Source organism: Pseudophryne corroboree, chromosome 9, assembly GCF_028390025.1.
Source record: "Pseudophryne corroboree isolate aPseCor3 chromosome 9, aPseCor3.hap2, whole genome shotgun sequence".
In the NCBI taxonomy this organism is placed as follows: domain Eukaryota; kingdom Metazoa; phylum Chordata; class Amphibia; order Anura; family Myobatrachidae; genus Pseudophryne; species Pseudophryne corroboree.
The window spans coordinates 400,746,806-400,760,804 of record NC_086452.1 but is presented as its reverse complement, the minus strand read 5'-3'; the positions used below and the strand labels follow the sequence as shown (position 1 = coordinate 400,760,804).

The 13,999-nt window shown below is 47.1% G+C and overlaps 1 protein-coding gene across 2 annotated transcripts in view; it reads left to right on the top strand.

Moving 5' to 3' along the window:
* LOC134958347 (sortilin-like) overlaps positions 1–3,629 on the top strand; it is a 122,580-nt gene extending 118,951 nt beyond the window's left edge. For both annotated transcript variants that reach the window (XM_063940894.1, XM_063940893.1), the window contains exon 4: positions 1,541–3,629. In XM_063940894.1, coding sequence (XP_063796964.1) covers positions 1,541–1,555 — 15 coding nt within the window. In that variant the 3' untranslated portion in view covers positions 1,556–3,629. The remainder of the gene's footprint in view (positions 1–1,540) is intronic.
* Positions 3,630–13,999: the final 10,370 nt, after the last annotated feature.

Below are 13,999 nucleotides of genomic sequence, written 5' to 3'. Positions count from 1 at the left end.
GGCATAGGAGCACAGTTCGGGTGTACTAGCGCCCCTATTGGTAAGGCTCCATAGTACCGGTGGTGAGGCCCAGCATAGGGGAGTCGGCGCTTGACCTGTAGCCCGGGCGCCATCTCCTCACAGATTTCCTGCCCTGGAGCTGCCTCACACTCTTCCCTCATTTCCTCACAGAGACACTGGGCACCATTTTACAGCATAGCAGCAGCAGCTGGTCTCTGGGATTGCAGGGCAAAGTCTCCCATGTAAAACCGCCTGTATACAGAGCCGTGACTTTACATTCACTTGAGTATCCTACATGTCTTGACACAGACAGCGTTTGTGAAAAAAAGTGTACTGTTTCCAGAATATACTGTACGAGTATTCTGATATATCCTCCGGTCACGGACTGCGCTCTGATAGATATATATATATATAGTCCCTTAGTGTGAGGCAGCTCCAGGGCGGGAAATCTGCATGGAGATGGCGCCCTGGGCTGCGGGAGGGGCTACAGGTCAAGCGCCGGCTCCCCTATGCTGGACTTTCACCCAAGGTACTAGCGAGCCTTATTAAATGGGGCTTAGTACACCCGACCTGTACTCAGGTGCCCTGGTGGTCTAGTGGGCTCCCTGCTCGGTGACAGTGTCCACACCAGCACCGCGACCCATCTCCCTAGGTCGAGGTTGGAACGCGTTTTAATGGCGGGTCCCACCTGGGGGACCCTCTTACCTCCTCCTCGAAGCAGCCACTCGAACTAGGAGAGCGGTCTGCTACTCTGTGCCTAAGCTGCAAGTACTCGGGAACTGAGCCACGGGAGTATGCAACGCTGCTTGGGAGGACATACAGCGCTAACAGCCCAGCGAAAGAAATCTTCTTAGAAAATTATTTTTTCAGGGCTGCCCAGTGCTGTCGTCCTATTAGGTGACCTGCTGCTGCAGGCACCAACTTCTAACTGAGCTCTCAGTGCCTGGAGGCGGGGTTATAGAGGAGGCCCCAGTGCATCCTGGGACAGCCTAAAGCTTTATCCTGTTGGTGCCCCTGGATCAAGATCCACTCTACACCCTGATGTTTTCCATGTGGAATCCAATGTAACCTGCTGCAGGAAGTAAGATTATTGGCCGGATTCAGAGTTGCAGTGGCGCACACTGCTAAAAACACCAGATCTGTACGTGGACGGAGTTGCCGGTGGCTCTGAATCGGGGCCTGTAGTACAAGTATTGGAAATGTTTTATAATTAGTATTGCTTAAAATGTGTAATGCACATTTTCATAAGAAGCAGAATGTGTCAAAAAAATTCTGTGTGGATTTGTTGTGTCTGTTTGCAGTATGTTATCGCAGTAAATTCATACAACGCACAAAGCGGCGATACCACATTCAGTAGAGCTTTTTATGTTTTGTATCTTTTTAACGTGAAGCTGGTAGTGCTACACTGTCAGAAGAGATGAACAAAGTCTAGGAAAGCTGCTCTGGAAACCACTGTGCTCCCTTTACATTATGTATATAAGTGTAAATATTCAGCGTCACACATTATACTGAGCCTGTGTCTGTTTCTTCTATTTTCCAGGATCTACTGGAATAGAGGAAAATACTTTGGTACTGTAATTCCACCAGCACTCGGCAATGACCACTCCATTATGCTATATGGATGGGTTCTTAATTTATGGGAATAATTATACTTTCTCAGTTTTTATGACTATGTATTTCTATGCACTTGTACATATGGGATAAAGAATACAATATATTTTTGAATGTGAATGATCAGTGTTAAATCATTTTAAAATCTGTGTTTGACTATATAAGGTATGTCCATGTTCTCTTATCCCTAGCTGAGTGGACCCCACCTTGTAGCAGGCAGATTGTTCCCCTCCCCCCACCCCACTGGATCCCAGCTATTACATTAATATCGCCAACACTGATTCTATTGAAGCATGGACTGGAAGTACAACGCCTAATTTAAGATGTACAGTACCAGAATAAGGTGTGTAGTGGTGATTGCACAGCTGTCATGTCCTGCTCATGAGGCTTCAGAAATAGTAAAACCACACTTACCAGAATTGCCAGGAGGCTCACGAAAATCAGGTAGCGCTGAGACATATAAAGGGGCGGGCAGAGATCCGGCATGTGCCGCTATTTGTGTCTCCTGCTGTAGCCTCTGGCCTGCCCTGTCCCCTACCTAGTCTCCGAGTCGGTGTGCGCTCTCTCTGCTTCTCCTCCTCCTGCTCTGCGGCTGTCAGTACAGTGGCAGGGCGGCAGTTCGCCCGCAACTTTTTCGGCGCCCGGAGCTCGCGCTTCACCAGAGCCCCACCCTCGCTACACCCCTGCGTATAACATACCATGTGGTCATGGCAGCATCACTGGATGGCAGAGGTGGAATAACAGAATGAATGGGGACAATGCAGTGTACTGAGGACCTTATTCAGTAAGGACGGCAGATTTAGCCTTTTTGGCATGCTACCAGCCGCCCGCCCACTGCGATCACACTGTAATTGCGATTGCGCCGCAATTACAGCAATGGTCGTAAAAACTGGATGCCTACTGCCAGTGCAGACTGGCAGCCATGGCAGGAGTCCTGCCGCCATTTTTTCGATCATGACAACACACACCTGCCCCAAAAGTGCCGGCAACACGCCTCCGTTTCCCCACCGCCGCCCCAAAAGTGGACGGTCGCTGCCCTCCTGCCCACTCCTCTGCCTGATTGACTGATCAGATGGCATAGGCTACTAGCACAGGACGGACGTGCGATTTGCTGCTGCAGCCGGGGTTATTGCGGTCAATTAGCGATGCGACCTGAATAACCCCCTGAGTGCGGTGGGCTACCTGTCATGTAACAACACACAGGCACCACAGATACGTCAGCATAACAGGAAATTTTTCTGGTGAGACCTATGGCCAATCCGCACAGCACCAGGCTTCCACAGTAAAATAGGCCCATCATAAGTATTAAAATTAGGTTTGCAGTTTTCTCACAAAATGATGCAATTTTTAGGTACAGTATTTAAGGAGACATTGGAGCTGATAGCATAGGGGTGTACACGCCCACATGGCATTGGCCACACCCACACTGCACTGGTCATAGCTCCTCTCCTTCTCAGTAAAGGCTTATGGCCTTAATCCAGCCCTGGTGGTGTGTGTTTTTATTATTAGAATTTTGTCATGTAGACTTCCAGCCTCCGACTGGTATCATTGCACTAAGTGGGAATTCAGAGTTTGTAGCAGCGGTGGGAAGAAATGTTTTAGTTTAAATCACTCAGACAGAGGCAGGAAATATTTAAATAGGCTAGAAACGACAAAGTGTACTGGCGTATTATCTAGGGCTAATGTCTGGCTGTTATGGTTCATTTAATACTTCAGACTCCAGGAGAGTCGGCAGTTTATCAGGAAACAATGCAGGGCCAGGTCATCTGGCTGTCTGATGTAAGTCTGTGCCTCGGTCATCCACATACAAGGCTACACAAATTACAATACATGTCTATGGAAAACGGTCTATACTAACTGCTTACAGAAATACCTGTATTTGCTGTAAGTGACTTTCTGACGGGCACTTTAATAGTTAATTGGCAGTCTGTGTTAACCTTCCACTTTTCTTTTAATTACACAGTATGTAAATGTTCTTGTATTATTTGCTATATGAAATAAACCTGTTTTTTGTTGTACACATTTTAGTTTTTTAGTTTTAATCCACAGAATACAAATGAATTGTGTATATATTTTATGGTAATATGACAGATGGGATTAGTATGAGATCCCAGTGGTCACGAGACCGACGCAGGGATCCCAGCGGCGAGCACAGCGTGTCCCCTTTGCGGGCTCGCAACGCTTCGGTCACCACAGGGTTTTATTCCCCCTTGGGTGGTGGCGTGGACCACCACCCAAGTGGGGGAAACCAGCTGACGGTCGGGACTCTGACCGCCGGTGTTGCAGCAGGTGTCAAGATTCCAGCGCTGGTAACCTGACCGCCGGGATCCCGACCGGCGGTAAATTTGACTGCCTCCCTGACATTCGTACTGTATATTGGGTGATCTCTATGTTTGGGTTGGGCATGTGTGACCCGCGGACAATACTGACGCCGGGATCCCGGCTGTGAGATGGCCAGCAGGGGGGGTGGGGTGGAAGGGGCGAGCGCAACGAAGTCCCTTGCGGTCTCGCTGCGCTCGCCACAGGTCCTGCTTGCACTCTGTGGGTGTCGTGGACACGAATGGGAATAGTCCCTGTTGGTCGGCGTTCTAACTGGCGGGACTTTGAGCGGGTGGGATGTAATGGTCGGTATTGTGACCAGGGGTCTCCTGACCGCCGGTTACATAACTACATCCCCTAATGTCAATAAGAAAGGGGGTATCATTTCCCTACAAAACACTACAAATACAAACTACACACAGAAAAGAATATACATAATAAACATAGTAAAATTGTGTTGCACACAGATGTTTATCAAAAGAATTAACCAGAAGGTTGAAAAAAAATATTCTCTATGTTATGAGTGCACACACCAAGTGCAGAATACGGGGGCCCTGGCCACAGTGATACAACTGCAAATACGGCTAGGTATAGTGTTTATGGGCTCAAAAGTGTACAGAATATCAGATTTCCGTGAGCCAAATCTTATTGATACCAATCAGGCGGGAACGTTTTATGCATAAATTCACAGGGTGCGAAAGTTAGGGATTTTTCCACTCTGTAGCCCAAGGTAGAAATTATATTTTGGATAATATTTGTAGGTGAATTACTAAATTTAATATGAAATTCAGCACCAAGGTGATAGTCGCCCTTTTAAGTGGATTGTATCCAGGTACATAGTATGATAATTCTGCCTACTAATATGGTTATGACTTCCACAGATATCTGCATATTCATGTAGTGTGTGTGCCCATACAGTGTTCATATATAGAGAAAATACCACAAGATCGCATATATATACATGAAAATGCAGGTCAGTTCATCAAGTCCCTGGACACACTCTCATTGTGTATCTTTTCACTGATAGTGGTCTGCAATGCTATAGTAAAGGGCCCCATACACTACAATGATATGTCTGAGGCTGAAGTCGGATGTAATTTCCCTTGAACTCGCCTGGGACCTTCCCGGGAGTGATTCCATACGATTTGGTACTTTTGTGCTATTTTTGCATAAGATATATCGCATGCGATTGATGAAGCCGCTATACATCGCATGCAATATATCATACGGCATACAATTGTACCATGAGATATATCTGATGGGCTGGATAGAGGGCTACGGGGGCTGGGAGTGTCCTGAGAATGCCAGTCAAACTTCCCTGTGATACATAGCATGCGATATATCACATGCACAAAAAACACACTTTCTTTCATCCGATTCCATCCAGTTCCGATATATCATTAGTGCAGCACCAACGACCTAGGGGATCCTATCCGACAGCCACGGGGACGCGCATCAGATTGGATACGATCTAAAACACATACGATTGTACACAATTTCATACAATATATCAGACTGATATATCGGAATTGTATGAACTCGTGTAAAATCGTCCTAGTGTATGTTCTGTGTTCTGTGACAACCTTTAGGCCATCTAGAGCTAGAACAAAAGTTGGCACAGATTCCTCAACTTCACTCTCCGCATCAAATTCAGAGTCCTTTACGCCACTTCCACCTAGTAGTTTTTTAGGGCGGGCCCTAGGATACCAACAAATGTCAGTCACAGAGATCCAGGAGACCCCACCCAAGGAGAGGGGGTTTCAAGAAGAAGGGGCAGCAGGAAAAAGGATTAAGTAGTGTGTTTAATTTATCTGACCATGTGCTTACTGAAGATGAAACCTACTTGCTGTCACTTGGCTTGTCATATGTATTATAGAAATAAATTTAATTAACAGTGGTAGAAAATTGTGACTGAGGGAGTTTTTCAATGACAAGCCCAGTGATAGCGGGGGTGGTGATGTCTACGTAGTTTCTTAAGGATGACAGAGAATGACTTTGCCAGATGCCTTCAAAGGTTTTGGCAATTTGACGCCTGGCCAGAGACGCGCTTTGAGATATCTCTGCGTAATAATGATAAAATAGTGAAACTTTAAAGACTATGGTGGGGAAATCGGGCGTCAACTTGCAGATTCCTTGACGTACACTAAATGTGGTTTTAATCCGATGCCTACCATCAAGAGGAAGGTGGATGCCCTAGTGGATGGATCAGTGGCCCAAGGGTGGATAACTGAACAGATATCACATTTCTTGAAGGTAGATTTTCCAATTTACCCTATGATACACACTCTCCCCAAGGTTCATAAAACACTGGTTAAGCCTTCTGGCAGACCCATCATACAGTATCTGCCAGGGGGTCTCTACTACAGCTGTTAGCTATGTTTGTTGATAGCTTTCTCCAGGAATTGATACCATATATACCGAGTTATCTCAGGGATACTGGGGATTTCTTGACCACAATTTTGGCGATAAGGGACATCAAGGAAGGGGTATTACTCGTGACCCTTGATGTCTAATAACTTTATACCATCATCCCTCATAGTTTAGGTAAAGATGCTGTAAGAAAATTACTAATCTCCACCGGTGCATCCACTATACCTATTGAGTGTATTCTTGACTTCTATTCTTGAGAATGTTAGGGCATAGGCCAACATATGTTTTAATACTCCGTGTTCTAGTTGTACAGTGCAAAAGAAAACCACAGCTTTGATTATTATGTGAGCACATAACGCAGATGGTTTAGTGTCATAAGGTGGAGTGGGGGCAGGTTGTTGTAATATGCTCTTAAAGTATGCCTTTGAATTGTACAGATATCTGTTTCAGTTTTATATATAATATTAGATGCAAAATGCTCCTTAACAGGTACAAATAGTTAAATTTCATCCTAAAAATTTGGATCTAGGCCAATTGTTTTTTACTTTAATTTTTGCCATATAAAGTGCTTCCAAAATATGTTTTGTACTGTTGTCACTTGCAGTCCCCAATTCTTTCCTGCTTTTGTTGTCAAATATGTTTCTAATGGCTTGTGTTTGTTAAAAAGCCTGTGCATATGTTATTACACATATAGGGGGGTTCAGTATGATTTACCGACGGCCATAATCCAGACAGCCATTGACCAACAGTCAAAATACCGGCATTCATTATGCCGACATGTTCAAAAAGCCGACAGGCAGAATACCGACGTGTTTTTCTGGGGGGGTTTGTGTCAATGTGGACATAGGTCGACTTAGACACCGTGTAAGTGTACCGCGCCCCCTCACATAGCTCGCTGCGCTCGGCACACTATTATATTCCCCCTCCAGGTCCACTGGGATGGTAAAGTATGAACAAATCTGTTTTGGAGGAAAAATCCTTAAAAACGCATGCTGTAATTTTGACTTTCGGCATTTCAAATGTCTGTATTCTGATTAGGTCGGCATTTTGAACATGTCTATATAAAGAATGTCGGTATTTTACTATGTCGGTTAATGGCTGTTGGGATTATGACAGTCGGTAAATCAACTACCCATATAGGGGTCTCTTTCATTCATTAAAGTTATCAGTTTAGCTTTCTGTTGAGTTGTCGACTGAGATTAGGGTAAAGATTAGGGTTGTCTGACTGCTAGGATCTTAAAATAGGTGTTGCCGTAACCTACAGCAACCAGTTCAACCTCTTATACTTTCTATTTTGTACTGTTAAAATGACATTAGGAATTTGGTTACTGTAGTGGATTATTTCTCTAACGTCCCAGAGGATGCTGGGGACTCCGTAAGGACCATGGGGAATAGACGGGCTCCGCAGGAGACAGGGCACTTTAAGAAAGACTTTAGGATTCTGGGTGTGCACTGGCTCCTCCCTCTATGCCCCTCCTCCAGACCTCAGTTTTAGTCTGTGCCCAGAGGAGAATGGGTGCACTGCAGGGAGCTCTCCTGAGTTTCCTGCTAAGAAAGCATTTTTGTTAGGAGTTTTTCTCTTTTTCAGGGAGCACTGCTGGCAACAGGCTCCCTGCATCGAGGGACTGAGGAGAGAGGAGTAGACCTACTTAAATGTTAGGCTCTGCTTCCTCGGCTACTGGACACCATTAGCTCCAGAGGGAATGAACACAGGTTCATCCTGGGCGTTCACCCCAGAGCCGCGCCGCCGTTCTCCTCACAGAGCCAGAAGAAACGAAGACAGAAGACGTCTCAGGCGGCAGAAGCCTTTGGTGCTTCACAGAGGTAACGCACAGCACTGCAGCTGTGCGTCATTGCTCCGCTACACCTCACACACTCCGGTCACTGCAAGGGTGCAGGGCGCAGGGGGGGCGCCCTGGGCAGCAATAAAACACCTCTCCTATGGCAAAAGTGTATATACATGTACAGGTGGGCACTGTACATGTATATAAAAGAGCCCCCGCCATTTTTTAATAAGTTTGAGCGGGATAGAAGCCCGCCGCCGAGGGGGCGGGGCTTCACCCTCAGCACTCACCAGCGCCATTTTCTCTACACAGCACCGCTGAGAGGAAGCTCCCCGGACTCTCCCCTGCTTGACACACGGTGAAAGGGGGTTTTAAAGTAGAGGGGGGGCGTTTAATTGGCGTTTATACACAACAGCAGCGCTACTGGGTAAACATTCTGTGTTTTTCTCCAGGTACATATAGCGCTGGGGTGTGTGCTGGCATACTCTCTCTCTGTCTCTCCAAAGGGCCTCAGGGGGAACCTGTCTTCAGAAAAGAGATTCCCTGTATGTGTGAAGTGTGTCGGTACGTGTGTGTCGACATGTTTGACGAGGAAGGCTCACCGAAGGAGGAGGGGGAGTGCATGATGGTCAGGTCGCCGTCGGCAACGCCGATACCGGACTGGGTGGATATGTGGAATGTCTTGAATGCAAATGTAAATTTACTACATAAACGATTAGACAAGGCTGAAGCTAGGGATCAGTCAGGTAGTCAGACCATGCCTGTCCCTGTGGCACCAGGACCTTCGGGGTCTCAAAAACGCACCATATCCCAGATCACTGACACAGATACCGACACAGAGACTGACTCTAGTGTCGACTATGAGGATGCAAAATTATAGCCAAAGGTGGTGAAAGGTATTCGTTACATGATTATGGCCAATAAAGAGGCTTTGCATATCACTGGGGAACCCCCTGTCCCTGACATGAGGGTACACATGTATAAAGGGAAAAAGCCTGAGGTCACTTTTCCGTCCTCATTTGAACTAAGCGACTTGTGCGAAAAGGCTTGGGAATCTCCAGATAGGAGACTACAAGTTCCCAAAAGGATTCTTATGGCGTATCCCTTTCCACAAAAGGACACGATACGATGGGAATCTTCGCCGAAGGTAGACAAGGCGCTGACACGCTTATCCAAGAAGGTGGCACTGCCTTCTCAGGATACAGCTTCCCTCAAGGATCCTGCTGATCGTAAGCAGGAGGTTACCATGAAGCACATTTACACACATTCCGGTACTATCGTTAGACCGGCTATGGCATTGGCCTGGGTGTGTAGTGCTATCGCAGCATGGACAGATTCCTTATCTACGGAACTTGAAACCCTAGATAAGGATTCCATTCTAATGACCCTAGAGCATATCAAAGATGCTGCTTTATATATGAGGGATGCTCAAAGAGACATTTGTTTACTAAGCTCCAGAATAAATGCTATGTCTATTTCTGCTAGACGACTCCTGTGGACCCGACAGTGGACGGGGGATGCCGACTCAAAGCGGCATATGGAGTCGTTGCCTTACAAGGGGGAGGAGTTGTTTGGAGAAGGCCTCTCGGACCTTGTCTCTACTGCTACGGCCGGTAAATCGAATTTCTTACCTTATGTCCCCCCGCAGCATACTAAAAAGGCACCTCATCAAATGCAGTCCTTTCGTTCCAATAAAAGCAAGAAGGTACGGGGATCGTCCTTCCTTGCCAGAGGAAAAGGCAAGGGAAAAAAGCTGCATGCAGCTAGTTCCCAGGAGCAGAAGTCCTCCCCTACATCTGCAAAGTCCACCGCATGACGCTGGGGCTTCCCGGGGGGAGTCAGCTCAAGTGGGGGCGCGTCTTCGATTTTTCAGCCAGGTCTGGGTTCACTCACGGGTGGATCCCTGGGCTATAGAGTGTTTCTCAGGGATACAGGCTGGAATTCGAAGACGTGCCTCCTCGCTGGTTTTTCAAATCGGCTCTGCCAGCTTCCCCGTCAGAGAGGGAGTTAGTTTTGACTGCAATTCAAAAATTGTATCTTCAACAGGTGATAGTCAAAGTTCCTCTTCTCCAGCAAGGAAAGGGGTATTACTCAACCCTGTTTGTGGTCCCGAAACCGGACGGTTCGGTCAGGCACATTTTGAATCTAAAATCCCTGAACTTGTACTTGAAAAAGTTCAAGTTCAAGATGGAATCGCTCAGAGCGGTCGTCGCCAGCCTGGAGGGGGGGGATTGGATGGTGTCCCTGGACATAAAGGATGCATACCTTCATGTTCCGATTTTCCCTCCTCATCAGGCGTTCCTGAGATTTGCAGTACAGGACTGTCATTACCAATTTCAGACGTTGCCGTTTGGGCATTCCACAGCCCCGAGAATTTTCAACAAGGTAATGGCGGAAATGATGGTGCTCCTGCGCAAGCAGGGGGTCACAATTATCCCATACTTGGACGATCTCCTCATAAAGGCGAGATCTCGGGAGAAGTTGCTGGACAGCGTGTCGCTGTCGGTGAGGATGTTGCAGGGGCACGGCTAGATTCTCAATTTACCGAAGTCCCAGCTAGTCCCTACAACGCGCCTGACCTTTCTGGGTCTGATTCTAGACACAGACCAGAAAAAAGTTTTTCTTCCGATGGAAAAGGCTCAGGAGCTCATGGCCCTGGTCAGGAACCTATTAAAGCTAAAAACGGTGTCCTGGGGAAGATGGTGGCATCGTACGAGGCCATCCCCTTCGGCAGGTTCCATGCGAGGACCTTTCAATGGGATCTACTGGACAAATGGTCCGGGTCCCATTTACAAATGCATCAAAGGATCACCCTGTCTCCCAGAGCCAGGGTATCTCTACTGTGGGGGCTGCACAGTGCTCACCTCCTAGAAGGCCGCAGGTTCGGAATTCAGGACTGGATCCTGGTGACCACGGACGCAAGCCTCTGAGGTTGGGGAGCGGTCACACTGGGAAGAAATTTCCAAGGTCTCTGGTCAAATCTGGAGACTGGTCTCCACATCGACGTCCTGGAGTTGAGGGCCATATACAACGCCCTACGCCAAGCGGAGGCATGGCTTCAGGACAAACCGGTTCTGATTCAGTCAGACAATGTCACGGCAGTGGCTCATGTAAACCGCCAAGGCGGCACAAGGAGCAGAGTGGCCATGGCAGAAGCGACCAGGATTCTTCGCTGGGCGGAAGGCCATGTAAGCGCCCTATCAGCAGTATTCATCCCGGGGTGGACAACTGGGAAGCGAACTTCCTCAGCAGACACGACCTGCATCCGGGAGAGCGGGGACTTCATCCAGAAGTCTTCGCACATATCGTGGGTCGGTGGGGACTGTCTCAGATAGACATGATGGCGTCCCGTATCAACAAAAAGCAAAAGCGGTATTGCGCCAGGTCCAGGGACCCTCAGGCGGTAGCGGTAGACGCTCTAGTGACACCTTGGGTGTTCAGATCGGTCTATGTGTTCCCTCCTCTACCTCTCATACCCAAGGTGTTGAGAATAATAAGGCTAAGAGGAGTCAGAACGATCCTCATTGTTCCGGATTGGCCACGAAGGACTTGGTATCCGGATCTTTAAGAGTTGCTCACAGAAGATCCGTGGCCTCTTCCCCTAAGGCAGGATCTGCTGCAGCAGGGACCCTGTCTGTTCTAAGACTTACCGCGGCTGCGTTTGACGGCATGGCGGTTGAACGCCGGATCCTAGCAGAAAAAGGTATTCCAGAGGAGGTCATTCCTACCCTGATCAAGGCTAGGAAGGACGTGACATCGAAACATTATCACCGTATATGGCGAAAATATGTGTCTTGGTGTGAGGCCGCCAGAACTGCTCCTACGGAGGAGTTCCATTTGGGCCGTCTGCTTCACTTCCTGCAAACGGGAGTGAATTTGGGCCTAAAATTAGGGTCCATAAAGGTCCAAATTTCGGCCTTATCCATTTTCTTCCAAAAAGAATTGGCTTCTCTTCCTGAAGTACAGACATTTGTGAAGGGGGTACTGCATATTCAGCCTCCCTTTGTACCTCCGGTGGCACCTTGGGATCTTAACGTGGTATTAAGTTTCCTCAAGTCACCTTGGTTTGAACCACTCAAGACGGTGGAATTGAAATATCTCACTTGGAAAGTGCTTATGTTATTGGCCTTGGCTTCTGCAAGGCGTGTTTCGGAATTGGCGGCTTTGTCGTATAAAAGCCCCTACCTGGTTTTTCATGTGGATAGGGCAGAATTGAGGACTCGTCCTCAATTTCTGCCAAAGGTGGTCTCATCTTTTCATATGAACCAACCTATTGTCGTGCCTGTGGCTACGCGGGACTTGAGGGATTCCGAGTCCCTGGATGTGGTCAGGGCTTTGAAGATTTATGTGTCCAGAACAGCTAGGATCAGGAAGACTGAAGCTCTGTTTGTTCTGTATGCGGCCAACAAGGTTGGCGCTCCTGCTTCAAAGCAGACTATTGCTCGCTGGATCTGTAACACGATTCAGCAGGCGCATGCGACGGCTGGATTGCCGCTACCAAAATCGATCAAGGCCCATTCCACTAGGAAGGTGGGCTCTTCTTGGGCGGCTGCCCGAGGGGTCTCGGCATTACAGTTGTGCCGAGCAGCTACTTGGTCGGGGTCAAACACCTTTGCAAAGTTCTATAAGTTTGATACCCTGGCTGAAGAGGACCTCCTGTTTGCTCAATCGGTGCTGCAGAGTCATCCGCACTCTCCCGCCCGTTTGGGAGCTTTGGTATAATCCCCATGGTCCTTACGGAGTCCCCAGCATCCTCTAGGACGTTAGAGAAAATAAGATTTTACTTACCGGTAAATCTATTTCTCGTAGTCCGTAGAGGATGCTGGGCGCCCGTCCCAAGTGCGGACTTCTTCTGCAAGACTTGTATATAGTTATTGCTTACATAAGGGTTATGTTATAGTTTCATCGGTTCGAACCGAGCCTGTTGTTGTTCATGCTGTTAACTGGATAGTTTTTCACAGGTTATGCGGTGTGATTGGTGTGGCTGGTATGAATCTTGCCCTTAGGTTAACTAAAATCCTTTCCTCGTACTGTCCGTCTCCTCTGGGCACAGTTTCCCTAACTGAGGTCTGGAGGAGGGGCATAGAGGGAGGAGCCAGTGCACACCCAGAATCCTAAAGTCTTTCTTAAAGTGCCCTATCTCCTGTGGAGCCCGTCTATTCCCCATGGTCCTTACGGAGTCCCCAGCATCCTCTACGGACTACGAGAAATAGATTTACCGGTAAGTAAAATCTTATTTTTTCATAAAGGCTCCAATTTTGCGATTTGTATTTCAGAAAAAAAATTCTAGAAAAAAGAGTTTATTGAATTTAATTCAGTTGTGTCTAATTTCTTAACTAGAATAATGATGCAAAATAGAGAAATGTTCCTTTTCAAACTCCATGCATGTTTGTTGGAATGAATAGTGTGAGTGAGGTCATAGCAGAGACATGCTTATGCAGGCTGAAATAATGAGATTCATTTTCAGTTGAAATCCAGTCTGACCGGATTATTTCTATTCCTATTGTTGCATTTCTTTTGTATTAACTCATCCTTCTGTTCCTTATTTGTTTGTATTTAAAGGTAAGGGTATTGAAATATCATCAAGGTTACCTAGACTCAAGCATAACTTACCTTTTCCTACTGTAAGTTGATTTACATTTACCTATATGGCGCCAGCATTCATTTACCTATATAGTGCCTGGCACTGTACAATTGGGAACAAAACCGTAATAAAACAAGACTGATTAATAACAGACAAATAGGTAAGAGCACGCAACTCGCAAGCTGACAATCTACAGTATTTGATTAAATGGAAGGGCTACTGAAGATGAACTACAAGCTATTAATACATTAGTGTCAGGACAGGCTGTTTTTGTGAATCCGTTGGACTCGGACCAAGCGGAGGAGCAGATTGCCCTGAGCACAAGAAACAA